Genomic DNA, 15,216 nt, shown 5'->3' on the forward strand with positions numbered 1-15,216 from the left:
CTTATTTATAACAAGTGTATATATTAAACTTATTTTAATGTTTTTTCTAAAGACTATTGCTCACTTATCTTAAAAAATTAAGTATTTATTGGAAAATATTGAATAGTCCCTCTAGATTCTGGAAAGGAGAATGCATGTTTCACACAGCTTTATGGCATGTTTATGAAGTATCTGAGTATTGGAGAATTTTTCTGGCTAAAAGTGAGCCCATGACTGTTTCTGGATATGAAACTTTCTGTGGTTTGATCTGTGGCAACACAGGACTCAGTCCTTCCTCCTTGCTCTGACAGATGACTGCCAATTACTAGGGGGTCCTTCTTTTGCGTTTCCAGTTTTGGATTCCTGCCTCCGTCAGAGCAACATACAGGACAGAGGCTGTCTGATGCACCTGTGCACGTTAATGCTCCATGACCTATCTGGCAGCAGGGCACTCGTGAACTTGTATCTCCAGCTACACCTATGAAAGAGGTGCCTGTTTCCATCCTTATATGGTGTAGCCATTCTGTTTTTCCCATGGGATGTAGGGCAAACTTTTTTGGCTACTTTGTCCAGAAACTTAGTTGATATTTCCTGCAAAAGAATTTCATCAAAGACATAATCTCTGGATCCCTGAGGGCTCAAGCTTTCCCCTCTTCCCTGGTGTGTCTGTTCCAGAATGTGGTGACCTTTTACAGCTTTTCAAGTTGGAGAATTAGATCCTATATATACAAATCCTCCTCCTCTGATTTTATGTGCAGGGGTGGGACTGAAAATACATATGGGCAATCAAGTTTTCTCAAGTGGTTTTTAAGATATTAAAAACTATCATTGTACACCTTATTCATATGCAAACTTGCAGTGGTTTGACTAATTAAACATACATTTTTTAACCAATTTAGGTAAACCTTTTCAAGTTTGCATAGAAATAAGGTATAGAATGATAGTTTAAATGGGTTTTTTAAGATATTCAGAACTAAGGATTATTAAAGCCATTTTCCAACAGTTCTAGTAGACTCTCTGTTGGTTTAGTTTGTTTTTCTCTTACAGAAAACTTCAACTTTTCATTACCCTCTCCCCCCCCCCCCAAACAAATCAGTTTTTAGTTCAAATCTCTAAACATACATAGAAAGAAGAGACTGTGGATCATGTTTAGTTGAAACTCCAGTTTTCCAGTTGAATAAGTTTTTGACTGAAAATTTTCAAGCAGCCTTAATATCAATACACAAACTTGTACTAGTTTAAATAACTTGTTCTAACTGATGCATATTTGTATGAGGACAAGTCTTTAGTAGGTGAATTTGTATGCAGACATAAAATATTTTTAAAACAAATGTTTGGTACTTGGACATTTGTGTTTCCGGCTAGTATTTGAATTCAGGATCACTTACCCCTGCAACAGTTGAACATTACAGGTATCCTAAAGTAGTCTTTAGACTGCCGCTTTTCTGTATTGTTTTAGCAGATACTCAATCTTCTTTTGCAGGAAAAATCCCTGACAGTAGGTCCTGACAGGCTTAAAATCTTTCCTTTCAGTTTTTAAAATGTCATTCTTAAGGTAACGTGTATTCTGTCAATGATTTGTGATAGTTTTGTATATAATTTAAAATTTAGTTTATAGTACATATTAAATTGTTCAGTTCTTTTTCCATTCTTTTTCCATCAAGAGCTTAGGGTTTATGTTTGTTATTTATCCTGATCACAAATGCATCAAACCAGAAAGTAATTTCACACAACAAAACAGGTAGTAGGTCTAATTTTAGGCTTACCCTTCTTTAAAATGAGTTTAAACCTGAAGGAACGACTATCTAAAGACTTTCTTGTGTGTAATCAGGGTTATGGTTGCTGTCTCTAGTGACAGTTCTTTCTGCTTTTTGCTCCTTTTAAACTTGCAAAGCCAAAACAGCAGTAGGAGAAGAAGATGGATTCTGTTTCATCTTGTGTATTAACAGAAGTGCTCAACATGAGCTAATTCAGTGAAGGTGGTGGGACTTGCACAGGTGTTAGAGGGGCCTAATTTGACCACTAAAAGCTTTTTTTACTGGTGACCATGTGAGAGAGAACCAAGCTTGACTCTGAGTGTCGGTTGTTTGCAGAGATGGCAGTTTAAAAAATAATAATAATAAATAAAATGAGCATGTTTAATATAGAAATCATGGGGAGAAAATAACAGAATCCCTGGTGCTATTTTGTTCACTTCTCTGAGCCTGTCAATTTAGGTAAAAGTCTATCCTGACATTTTATCCCTTTAGGAGACTTATTACTGCAAATAACACATTTCAGTATGGACTCCAGATGATACAGATGACACATGAAGGATTCTGTGAAGTAAACAGAGGTCTCTTGTATCCAGAATAGATCCTGAAAAGAGGTTATCTTCAGTTAAGACTCTAGATTACAAATATATACTTCTGTGTTGTTCAGTGTAGATGCACTGTATCTATAGTTCAGGCTGGTGCTTGGGCAGCGTGGAATCCAATCTATCAGTATAAACACTGTGTTCATTGGTGAAGATCAGGAACAGAGTTAGACTTGTGTTTCATCCTATAGCATAGGAGCTCTTTGTATCAGTCCAAGGGTTAACCACACAGTGCTAAAATATTTCTATAAAAGGTCTTAGTCATCTCAGGTGACCAGCTCTCCTGCTCCATGCTGTATAATTCTAATGTTGTTACTTGGTCAAGACAGTACTTGAGAGGTAGTTAGTGGTGTAAAGACTGCTACTGTGCTTTTTCACTGTATATTTCACCACTATGAGAGTACAGACCATCCGCAGAGGTTCTCGCAACAAATTTTTTGGTGGCCTCTGTGTGCGGCCACCAGCTCTTGCTTGTGGCCACACTGACACTTTCTCCTAAAATACTTTATTAACTTTAGGAAAAACAAATAAATAGCACATATACACATCCGCATGATTGTAATTTATTCATGGAGGTTTTTTTTCCCCAGACTCAATAAAAATATTACTGTGAGAAGTGATACTTGCATGTTAATATCACTTTTCTCAGCAAGTCCCAGGACAAATTACACCCTGGATGGGGGACAGGAGGGGATTGGAAATGGAGGCAGTGGAGGCCCGGGGCTATGGAGGGGTAGATTCTGGGACAGGAAGGCGGTGGGGTCCAGGAGTGATGGGGTGTGGGGGCATGGATGTGGAGCCCAGAGAAAGGAGGGTGGGTGGTGAGCCCCGCAGTTGCGCAGCCAGGTGTCGGTGCCCACAGCCAGAGCCCGGAGCTGGGGGTAGGAGCTGCACAGCTGAGGAGGGGGCCAGTGCCTGTGCCCGGAGCAGGAGCTGCATGGCTGGGACAGGGAGTTAAAGCCCAGGGACAGTGCTGACTGCCAGGAGGCTGAAGCTAGCACCTGCTGCCACGTGCCTGGGGATCAGCGCACGCCCGGGGCCGGGGATCGGCGCACACCCGAGGCCAGTGCTTGCTGCCACGTGCCCGGGTATCAGTGCCCACTGCCACGGTGCTGGGACTATGAGTCAGTGGCCAGGTCTGGGGGTTGGAGCACGTGACTGGGGGTCGGTGCCTGGGGCCAGCTGCCACTGGGTCAGGGATCGGTGCCCTGGGTCAGCACTGTGTGGCCAGAGACAGGGATTGGAGCCTGCTGCTGCGTGGCCAGGGGTTGGAGCCTGAACTGAAGCCCCATGGCCAAAGGCCAGGGCTGCGTGGCCAGAGCTGGGAGTTAGCGCCTGAAGCCTCATGGCTGGAGCCCTGGCCCGCACAGCCAGGCTCCCTAAGTCCCGCCTCTGGAGCCTGCCTCCCAACCACCCCGGGGCTGAAGCCTGAGCCTCATTGCCCCCCCCCCCCACCCCCAGGTAGATAACTCCCTGTACTCCTGCAGTGTTGTCCCCCACCTGTCTCCAGGGGCCATGCAGGGCTGTGCATCCAGGAGGAACAGAGAAGGAAGGGGGAGGGGCAGACGCTTTGCGCTCCCCCCACCCCCCCCAAATCACCGCTCAGGAAGCTGTTGTGGCTGCATGGAAACCCCCGGTTGCCATATTTGAGAAACGCTGATTGATTAAGAAGCTTAAGTTGCAGTATCCTCTCATTGCTGTATGTTTGTTCATTAGTACTTTGTTTCCAATCGCTCCCAACTCCCCCTTTTGCTTTAAAGCTCTTAGTGTGAACTGGCAGATGCAGCAGAGTGGTGCTGATCAGGAAAGGCTTGGTGTTCTGACTCATTCAGACTGAATTAATTCTTACACCGTTGCTGTATTACTGCATGCCTCTCTGCTGTTCTGTTGCCCTTGGCACTTTCTCAAATCTAAAAACAGTAAGGTAATATAATCCCATTTGCGATGATAACATGTATTATGTTCCCATTTTAGGTATGCTATCGTACTGTATTAAGCAGTTAAAGAGAAACCGACTTGATATATGTCCAGTTTTTTAAAAATGAGTTTGATACTATTTCAGTTCCCAAGTTTCCTTTAACTTCTGGGGGTTTCGCTCTCACATTCCCCTATTTAAAAACATGTTCTTTCTCTCACCTGATACTCTATGAAGGATCCAGGCAAACAGGGTGAAACTAACTGCCTGACTAAACAGGAAAAACTGAAATGGACTATACAGAATGTGCTTCCAAATGGGCCCAGTAAACAAACTGAAGAATTTGAAGTTGTTTCTTTTTTTACTGATCTTGTTACAATAGTAATGACATTTTTTGAACTGAGTATTAACCTCTCTAATTGGCACAGGAACCCCCATCGCTAACTAGGGACGTGGCCATGTTCTTCAGGAGGCAAGAGACTCCTTCTGATACACCCTCACAGACTTGGGAGCTTCTGGGGGTGACATGGGCTCATTTTTGCTGACATGGAGGCAAACCTGATACCCTTTTTAAAATATGGCTAGAGTTTGCCATTGGCAGTGAACATTGGGTAGGGTTCTGGTTGGGCTTTCCAAAGCATTGGATTTTATACTTTTTTTTTTATTTGAAAAAAGTTAGTCAGATGTGCAACAGTGCTGTTTAAATCATGCACACAAAACTAGACTAGGAAAGAGCTAAAATTGAAAAGATAAACTATAGTTTAGCAGAGGAGCAATTGGGGATATCTCTTCCCCAATAGCGGGCATGTCACTATGCTTGTTTTATCCTTTGATCCCACCATTAAGTTTCTTTTAAAATGGTAAGCACTTGGGGACAGGGATGGATCATATCTTATATCTATACAGCACCCAGCCCAAGGGGTCCTGATCCTGACTGGGGCTTTGGATACGAATGGAATATAAATGATTAATAATACAAGTCAAATTACCCCCCCATCCCCAAAAAAGTGAGGTGGGGTGGGCTGTTATTTTATAACTACTCCATCCTCCTGCAGTGATTACAATGATATATAATTCAGTGGAGACTTAGGTGGGAGGAAATTTGTGTTACAGCTTACAGTTCTTTGGAGATGCACGGACACAATGCTTCTTGTTTAACTCTTGTTTCCATTGTTTGTCTTGTTTCCTACACAGGAAAAATATGCTGTGTGGGTACCTGTGCTTACTGAACTAAAACACTGAGGCTTCTAAAATAATAATTTTGCATCAATGGTTATGCTTGGATGCATCATACTAGTGGGTGCTGCACATTTAATGAGCTTTTAGGAATGTTTGTGTTTGCATGTACAATTTGAGAAAAACGATCTGTTGTTTTAGGTGGATTGTCCTAGAATACGAACTCTTTCATAGGACGTTGTGGTTTTCTGAAACAAACTTAACTATTGATCTTGAGACACTTTCTGTTGTAATGAGAATACTAAATTGCTGAATGTCTTTCAGAAGACCTACTTTTGCCTATCTAAAAAGGGATGTTAGCTGCTCACTAACTGTATCCAAGCTAATAATGGCTTCCTATAAGCATATTTGTCAGTTTTGTTGCTTCAACGTTGTTTTGTTTCTGAACTGTTAAGTCCTTTTGAAGTCTTCCCTTAATATTGATGTGCATGTTGTATTTTAGTGATAAACTAACTCTGTTTTCGTTGTGCTTCCTCTTTCCTTTTGCTGCTGTTGCTGACGTCTCTGCGCATTTTGCTTCTTCCTGGCCTGGACTTTTTTTGTTCGCTGTTCTTCGTTCTCCAATTACATTGCACTTGCAGAATCATGGTGAGATCAAAGACTCTCATGGACCATCAAGTAAGTGACTAACTTCTTCTATAGGATGTTTGGGCATATTAGGCAAGGTCACCATCTTCTTGTGTGAGCACATGGGCCAGTGGACATAACACTAAGGTTTCATGTGTGTCATGACCTAACTGAAGAACTGAGATAACAAGGACAACAACTGTTAGAGAAATACTTTATTCTGCTTGTTGATCTTGTTTGTAGGTATATGGTAAATTTAAAAAAACACCACAATTCATAGGAAGTGTTGTTCTTCTTCAGTCATGGCTAGAAAAATACGAATCCTTTGAACACTCCATCTGGAGTTCTGAAGTTAAAATGGAAATATTTATCACTTGAAAAGAAAGGACTGTCTTTTCACTCTGTTTATAGAGTGCCTAACGCAGCTGGGCTCTAATCTGAGTTGGGGCCTCCAAGTGCTACCGTAATATAAACAATAAAAAGGACAGGTGGAAGCAGCTTGTTTTATTTTAAGCTAGTACAGTGATAGGGCAGTGTTTGCTTTCAGTACCTTGTTGTCCAATTAGTTTTAATAAAAAGCCCTCTCACATCCTGAAGTGTGAATAAAAAGAGGTATCCCAACATGCAAGGGAGACTAGTTTGGATGCATTATTACTAAAATACCATTTAATAAAAAGCCATTGACCTATGGGAATGCTACTGTTAGAAAATTTTCAAATCAGTTTGGGGTTTTGTATATTGCTTTTTCCTTCAAACTGTTAAAGTGAAATGAAGTAAGTTATCTACTGCTGAAAACGATTTGCAAATACTGTTATCTTCAGTCACATGCAGATGGGTAGGTCGGTTTTAATTTAGTTTAAGGTGTTAGATGTACTTTCATTTTTACCGTGGTGCCGCCTTTTTGTTCCTCACAGAATTTTATTTTTAGTTCTTGTAGCAGCACCAGCTCACTATTCTGGTCATGGGCTAACTGCTGCCTCAGTTTCTCTTTACTCAGTCTGGTTCTCCCAATTTTGTAGCCTGGTTTTGTTGCTGTGGTGACTTGGCCCTCCGGCAAAATCATTAAAGAAAAATTTCATTCTTTCCAGGGTATCCAAGTCCAAATAAACACAAAACAGAATCTTCGGCCAGTCTCAAGCTAGGCCCACCCCTCCTTCCTAAAGTTCAGTCTTCTCAGCTGATCTTTTCCTGGGCTTTTTTGAGTCTTGCCTTACTGTCTACCAACAGCAACTCCCAGGGCTTTTTGCTAGGATTCACCATTCTCTGTCTTGAGTCTCTCCCCTGGCTTCTGCTTTCTCTCCATCCCACAATGCCTGCTTGTCATGCGACTTTGCTTATTTTGTCCAGGGGTTGGGGAATGCAAGCTAAGATGGGTTGGCCCGGTTAAAGGACCAGTCATCCTGGGACTTGTAAGATTCATAGATTTCAGGGGCACAGAGGGCCATTGTGATCATCTGGTCTGCTCTCCTATGTGACACTTCCCCAAAATCCATCCTAGAGCATGTCTTTTAGAAAAACATCCAATCTTGATTTAAAAAATGTTAGAGAGAATCCACCATGACTCTTGGTAAATAAGAGGGCTGGAACTGGCAATGAAAGTTCCCAGCAAAGCTTCCACATGACAGACTGGAGACCTTGAGAGCGTTGAATTTGTCTCCTCTAAAGTTTCTGTTTTTGAAGGGGTTTTGAAAAAACCCATCTTTTGAGCAAGAGGTTGGAAGTTTAGATTTTCAAATCTCATTTGAGGTTTCATTGAATGTGCATTGTGAAGAGATTTGGCCAGTTGTCCTATCCTTTAACCTGAAGTTCAAAAGAGATGTGTTTATGTTGAGGATGGGGGTTTGGTGAGAAAAGATGTTTCATTTCTAAGACTAACTACCTCAAGGTGTCTGTGGGCCATGTTTTGTCATGGCTTTTTGTTGCAAGACGACAGCTCTTCAGTTAATTGCCTTGAAAGGTCTTCACTCCAGAGGCCTCTTTTAGAAAAAGGGAAGTTGCTAAACCAGAGAATGGAACACTAATTACTTTAGCTCAAATACTTTGGAGAGCCAGTAGAAATTTCTTTGGGCATAAGCTTTCGTGAGCTACAGCTCACTTCGTCAGATGCATGCAGTGGATCAGTATACTTTTCCAAGCACTAGTTCAGTTTCAGTGAACACCAAGGGAAAATGAGAGGATCAGGAGCTTGCATGTAGTTCATACAGCAAATTCAAACTGAAGATGAGACAAGTCTCAAATAAAGGGAAATCAGATTCTAAGGCTTGGGCCTGATTATTATAAAGGACTGTTTGGTGGCACTAAGTACTTGAGGCTTAATCTTTAAAGGACGTGTTCTAGGAAGGCGCGTGCTTAAATTGCTGCTGATTAATGCATTAGGCATTTTTTTTAAAGAAATTCAAATTACTGATGTCTTATTAACACTTGTTCTCTGATATTCTGTTACATCTCTAGTTTTCACTTCCCATCTCATGAGCTAGAGACAGTGGTACAAGAGATCTCTTAAAGGCTTTGATTACATGAGAATTTTATGTATTTTAAATTGCAGACTCTGCTTAATATAGGCTGGAACTGGAATGTTGTTTAAATATGGAGTTTGGGGATTCTGATATATTAGTGTTCACTGGAGTGAAGCCTTTTATGTATTGAAGCATTGCAAACTCCTGTGATGTGATTTCTGTTGAGTAGCATAGTATCTGGTATTTCTCTTAAATTCCTAGTTCTTGGAGTCCTCTTTTTACTTTTTTTAATGAAAGCTGAGATTCTCATGTAAAGTAAGTTTCTAGGCCTCAGAGCTGCAAAGAAAAGCTTGAAAATGTTGAACCCTTAAACACCAGAAGGAAAATAAAAATAACCTAAAATGTATTTTTTTTTTTTAAACCTCATCCTAAAAATCTTGTTTTAAAGCCAATCTCATAACTTTCCTTTGGCAGGCTGTTATGCTTTTTTGAGTGCTCAGGGTTGACAGTGCTGGGAATAGGATTTTATTGGAATCCATTGTGGCACTGAGTTTCCAATGCATTATATTAAAGATCTCTTTCTATATTCTCAATATCGAAACAAATGAAAAGGTAACTTGCCATTTCAGATGCTTAAAATAGCTTCTACTGCAGAATCTGTGCAAATTTGACATAAAGACTCTAATTTGTAATTTTTCATTTCAATTCTTCATTTCATATCTTCTGTTATTGACTTGCTGTGAACTAGCATCCTAACAGCTGATCAGAGGCAAGTGTGAGGAAACGGAAAAAGGTAAATAAAAATGTTCTTAAAACAGAGTTGTTGGCCTAGCCCAGTGGTCTTACTGGTGTTGGAATGTTCCCTCATGTGGGGATCAGAGCTTAAGACCAGAACTTAGTCTCTTACTCCTCATCTGCAAGGACCTAGGTGTGGCACTCTTCGTATCTGGTGCTGGGGCCGGAGAAGTAAGGAGAACAGCAAGTTGAAATGCTATCTATCTAGTAGGGGGAGAGAATGATATTGTGGTGAAGGAAATTCAATTCGTAGCTCTGGTATAGACTTGCTGAATGGCTTTGGGTGAGTTATTTAATCTTGCCATGTCTGAATTCCCCATCTGTATAACGCTGTCCTATTTCACATGGATACTGTGACCATAATCCAATGTTTGAGGCACTGGATGCTGTGGTGTCTAAGCAGGACTCAGAGTTAATTAACAAAATTGTAGTTAGAGCTCAGTTTTGAAATGCTTCCTAACATCCATTTTAGGGCCCTGAATCCTGTAGACATCATGAACTTTTTGAGTTTGAGTTGGTGTCCAAATATACTTACAGCTAAACTGAACTAGCATCTCCTCTGAGTTGGTCTAAATCTTTATATATTCAGTATTAAAAACTGTTAGGGGCCTGCCATCGTGATGGGGGCCACCACTCTTTAAAAAGAAGATATTAACATTGTTTCTTGCTTAAACTGCTGGATAATCAGATTCCCAAGTCTAAAATATGTTGAAGGAAGATCCTCCTGGTTTTCTTTGATCACTGGTATGCTATTTATGGGAGCTGATATTTACTGATTTTGATGATGCTCTGATCCACCATAACTCACCTTAACAGGGTGCAATGAAGGTATGGATCTTATTTAGATGGTCTATGCCCTATAAATAATGCTAGACTGCTTCTGCATAAGTAGTATTAAGCTTGAGGTATTAAAACTTTCTAGGATAGTTGATATCATTGTACAGCCATACTGTCTTAAGTAACTGAAATGTTGTACAGAGCTTAGTGGGCCAGCTTGTTGACTATATAGCAATTTGTATTGGAAGGAGTGTTTTTTAAACTAGGATTTGCGAGCTCATAGACCCTTGAAACTGCTATTTAAAGCTTAGTAGTTTTCATTGATACTTCAAAAATACAAGTTCCAAACTGCAGGAATATTGGACAGCTCATTTCATGAAAGGATCATGTCCTGTGTACAATCTTTAATTTTGTTGTGATGCCAGTCCTACAGTACAAAGCTGCAAGGGGAGTTGAAATAAATTAGTTCAGTGTCTTCAAAATGAGGGCCTACTTTAAATGGTAACACTCCGTGTTCATTATACCAGTAACTAATTTTTGTTTCCTTTCCTAGCACTCTTATTCCTTTTTAAACTCCTCAGTATGATTTCTTTGGTTCCAAACATGTTAATGGCCTGTTTTGGGAATTGTTCCATTTACTTATCTTAGTACATAGCTTTTGAAAATATTCATTTTGATTATTTTTGAATTCTTGTTTCCGTTTAAAGTGAACTAGGCTGTTTCTTAAGTGTTTCCAAAAGAGCTTTGTACCAATTAGGATTCAAAAGCTTCTGGGTACTGCCCATCGCAGACATACAGGGCATAATTTTACCAAGATGCTCAAGAACTTGATGCTCCCATTGACTTCAGTTGGAGTTGTGGATATACAGCACTTCTGAAAGTCAGGGCCTTAATAAAAGCTACTTGTTATAACAGAATAAGAAGTTGAGGCTCCCTTTGATCTTGCATAGGGTAAATGGCCCCACGCTGTCATCTGGCCTGCTTACCGGGCACATGCCAAAAGGAGAGCCCATAGCGATTAGGGGGGAAGGTTTGGGGATTTTCTGGAATAGACAAGACAGATGATTCCTAGCTTGTGCGTGCTGTATTACCTGCAATACAGACAGAAGTCCACGTGCACTGAAAACTTTCCATTCACCTTCTTACTGTTCTGTAACACTATGCTGAAAAATACCACTGGAGTTTAACAACTCTGAACCCCTTTCTCTTCTGTTGATCACTTTCAGCTTTACAGATTAACTTTTTTTTGAAGAGCCCCCTCAATTGAAGAGGCTAATGTGAAAGCTTCATAAGTGGAAATACAGTTAAAAGACAAAGTCCTTGCCTTGAAGCACATATAAACTAACTTAAACACATACACTATACCACAGAACAGTTCAAAAGGAACGGTTTGCAAATATTTCCAGAGAATATCTTTGCAAGACTTCATAAGAGTGTGTGCCATCACTGTTTCAGTATCTTGACTAGGTGAACTTTGCAGTGGTACTACAACACTGTATGTGTTGGGTACGTCGCAAACTTCAAACTTTCAACAGGGTGGGTGGCGGTAAACTTTTCCTTAAAAGATGACTGGTTTTTCTAAAGAAAGTACTAAATTCATCGATGAAGTTCTGTGTATTAGTGAGCCATGCACTATGAGGGATTAGCATTCTGAGATACTGGTGACAGCTAACCAAGAGTATTCCTCATTATGTCTTAAATAAAAACTGAAAAGTAGCAACTACTACATCGATTTTTAAAAAGTTAGGAAAAGTTAAAAATATAATACTGGTAATATAAGTGCCCCTAAAGAGGTTCTTGGTTCAGATAAACTTACTTTGGCAATGTTTTGTGCAGTGTTACTTTGGTATGGTTATATAAATAACCAATTAATACTAAAAACCTGAGTGTCCTCCTTTGGAGTACATGTGATTTTGATTGATATGTGTACACTGGACACACAATTGGAGGCAATTTGGACTTTACAATGTCAAAATTGGAGAACTTGACGTGATTTTGCTTCCAGGAACCAGCAGAGGGCATTATAGTTCTATATGTGGCGACTCTCTTCAAATTGTCGGTTATTCCACTACATGTAATAGCAGAAATGAAATTGCAGCTCCATTGCAACAGTATGAAGGAAGAGATGTGAAAAACATTTAAAAAAGGCTTTTTTGGCTGAATCAAATGGCAGGAGAGGGGAATTATCTTTCAAAATTCTAGACTTTAATTGCTTATTTGTTATAAAACAAATTAAAATATATTATTTTAAAGAACAGTGTCATAATTTTTTCTTAGGACTGTTCATAATCCACCAAAGCTCTAAAGTGAAATTTTGTTTCCTTTATAGATCTTCTGCACCTTTGCATTTGCTTTTATGTTGGCTTATATGGTGGCTCTGGAGTACTGGCCTGCCAGTACTGATATGTTTGGATCTCTTGAAAAAGCATTTGATTTTTAACCCTACTCTTTCCTCCTTCCCCACTCAGGAGGAGGGAGAGGAAATTCTACTTTTTCACCCAACTTTCCTGATCAGCAGGTCACATAAGTGTTTGTAGTTTGTCCAGAATAGAGCTATAAAATGGGCACTCATACTGTTCTTTTACTCTTCATGCTGTCTTCACTGGTCATTGCCACCTTAGTGATAATAATAATGAAACAAGCCATTAGGCATCCATTCCTTGGAATGTCATGTCTGGAAAATTAAACTCCTAACCTGACATGGTTTAAAAGTACAGTTCAGAGGCTCAATCTGAAGAGACATGTGGAAATCTTAAGGCATCGTGAAGTCTGCAGCCAAGGGGCTCATATCTTCTTATTTTTGCAGCCTGTCATGTGGTGACTTGTTGAATTTGGCATCCTTTGTAATTTCCCAGTCTTCATTCTGGTGTTTATTTTCCCCCCTCCTTGTTTCATTAGTCATGACTACTCGTTCCAATAACACCCACAGTGTACCAGCCACTGTACTATTACAGAAGAAGGGTACAGTCCCTACCCTGAACAGCTTATAGGTGAATACAAGTAAAGTGGTCGTTGATTACTGGCCACTTATTACTACAGCATTTACTCTATAAAGCTTTTTAAAAAGATGTTCAATTTCCCCCTCATCCCTGCCATTGTTGGCAAACTTCATGGGAGAAATTTCTATTTTTATTCACTTGTGCTTTTTAGTCTCTCTCCATTGCTCCTCTGCCCATTCCCTCACCAGAGGGCTACATATTTGCTATGGTAATGTGCGTCCATTGATAGCTTTTAGGAACAAACACATGGTCTTGAAACTGAGACACTTGAGCTGGCGAGCTGCAGCCATGGCCTGTGCTGTACTAAGGATTCCCACAGACTGGATCCAGAGGGGAAGCTGGATTTCAAGTGTTACCCCTCCACCCGCCACTTTACCTACAGGAATATGTTTTGCAATGGGGTAGTATAGAGGATTCTAGGCCACACAGCTTTCCTGATTCCCAATACTCTTTTCCTCTGCTGTATGCTTCACTCTCCCAGACCATTGTCTATTCACCCTGACCACCCCAACCAATTCGCCGGTTGGGAAATTCCTTAGCCTGTTGGAGAGGAAAGAGCACCTGTGGGTTAGAAAATGACGGTCCCAAGAATTTAATCTGAAGGGCAGATTTTCAGTAATTAAAGATTATTTAATTGCTGTCATTTATTTACTTGTCATGCATAGATTTCTGTAGTCGAGTGACCATCCTTTTTATGTTCCAGCTGTGGTAACAAACGGTGATGAATCACACCTTCTGACTCCAGGAAAGATGAGCCAGCGCCAGGGGAAAGAAGCACATCTCACTCCAACCAAAGATCTACTCCAGCTGACGCTCAGTCCAGGAACTGTCCACAGCCATGGTAAGAGACCTCTACTTCTATTACTGAAGGGCTTAAAATATTCTAAACTTGGCAGTTGTTACCTAAGCATCAAACATTAGTTCAGTTCTTGACAAAATATTGCTTTCAGAAATGAGGTTTCAGAAAAGGGAAACTTGTCTAAGTACCCTGTAGTGTAAAAACTTCCAATATAATTAACTTAAATTATTCTGTTAGCCAAAGCAGATTGTATGCAATTCTTTGTACCACTAAAGTAAAAGTTGTTAATTGCACAACAGAAGAGGATTAAACCATAGCTCATAATACTGTTTTACATAAAGTACACATTATGAATTGTGGAGAAATATTCCGTATTGTGATAGTGAATAAAGGTGACCGCATATAATCTTGTAACTGCTATTTATGTCACATCTAAGCATTTTATGCAACAATGTTTATACGATACATTTGTAAAAGTGCTTCAAGAAAATGTAACTTGATGCAGAGAGATTTATTCATCATCAATTATACTGAGTGGCATGGCAGAATGTAGGACTGTCCTTGAAAAATCTAGGATATGGATGTGGTTATTTTTATCTGCGTGATAAGATATTTACACTTGTTACTTCATACACAACATGAGAAACATATCCCTTACTGGGATGTCATATGCAAGCTCAAATGATGGATTTAGTCTTATTTTCCAGCAGATGGAAACATGAAACATCCCAAGCACTTCAACTAAACCACACTGTTTTAGGTAAAATATAAGAGATTTATTAACTGCAGAAAGATAGATTTTAAGTGATTATAAGTGGTAGGCATAAGAGTTCAGAGCTAGTTACCAAAGAAAATAAAAGATAAGCACACAATCTAAATCTTAAACCTTATTGCACTAGGCAGTATTTAGATCAAGCAGTTTTCTCACCCCACTGGATGTTGCAATGCTTACTACACAGGCCTTTCTTAAGCATGGACCAGTCTCTTCAGTTGAAGTTTTTGTCTTCTCAGTGTTTTTGTTGCTTCCAGCATAGGTGGGGGAGAAGAAAGGTGAATGCATGCTGTCACTGTTTTATATCCTTAGTCCATTTGCCTAGAAGACACTTGCCCAGACATATGCTGGTAGACTTTGCTGAGTCACTGGGTTAGGCAGTCCCCCTGGAGTCGTCTTGTGCAACTGAGTCATGGGTTCGAGCAGTTCCCATTGTGTGGTGCTTACACAACTGTCATTGAATTGTAAATCCCCTGATTACAATTCCCCTGCTGATTGATGGTCGTTGAACACCCTCCTAGGTGGGGGTCCTTTCTATGCCACTAGCAAATTTACAACATATTTT

General features: G+C 40.1%; 1 protein-coding gene across 6 annotated transcripts in view; it reads left to right on the plus strand.

The window, feature by feature from the left end:
• Positions 1-15,216, plus strand: part of OSBPL8 (oxysterol binding protein like 8) — a 189,880-nt gene that overhangs the window by 73,859 nt on the left and 100,805 nt on the right. For 4 of the 6 annotated variants that reach the window (XM_084646369.1, XM_084646370.1, XM_084646373.1 and 1 more), the window contains 2 exons: positions 6,068-6,104; positions 13,784-13,921. In XM_084646369.1, the coding sequence (XP_084502495.1) occupies positions 6,068-6,104; positions 13,784-13,921 (175 nt within the window). Of the gene's footprint in view, positions 1-6,067; positions 6,105-13,783; positions 13,922-15,216 lie in introns of those variants that run through there. The other 2 variants (XM_084646374.1, XM_084646371.1) reach the window with 2 other exon arrangements.

Source organism: Lepidochelys olivacea (genome assembly GCF_965140295.1).
Source record: "Lepidochelys olivacea isolate rLepOli2 genome assembly, chromosome: 1".
Taxonomy (NCBI): Eukaryota; Metazoa; Chordata; order Testudines; family Cheloniidae; genus Lepidochelys; species Lepidochelys olivacea.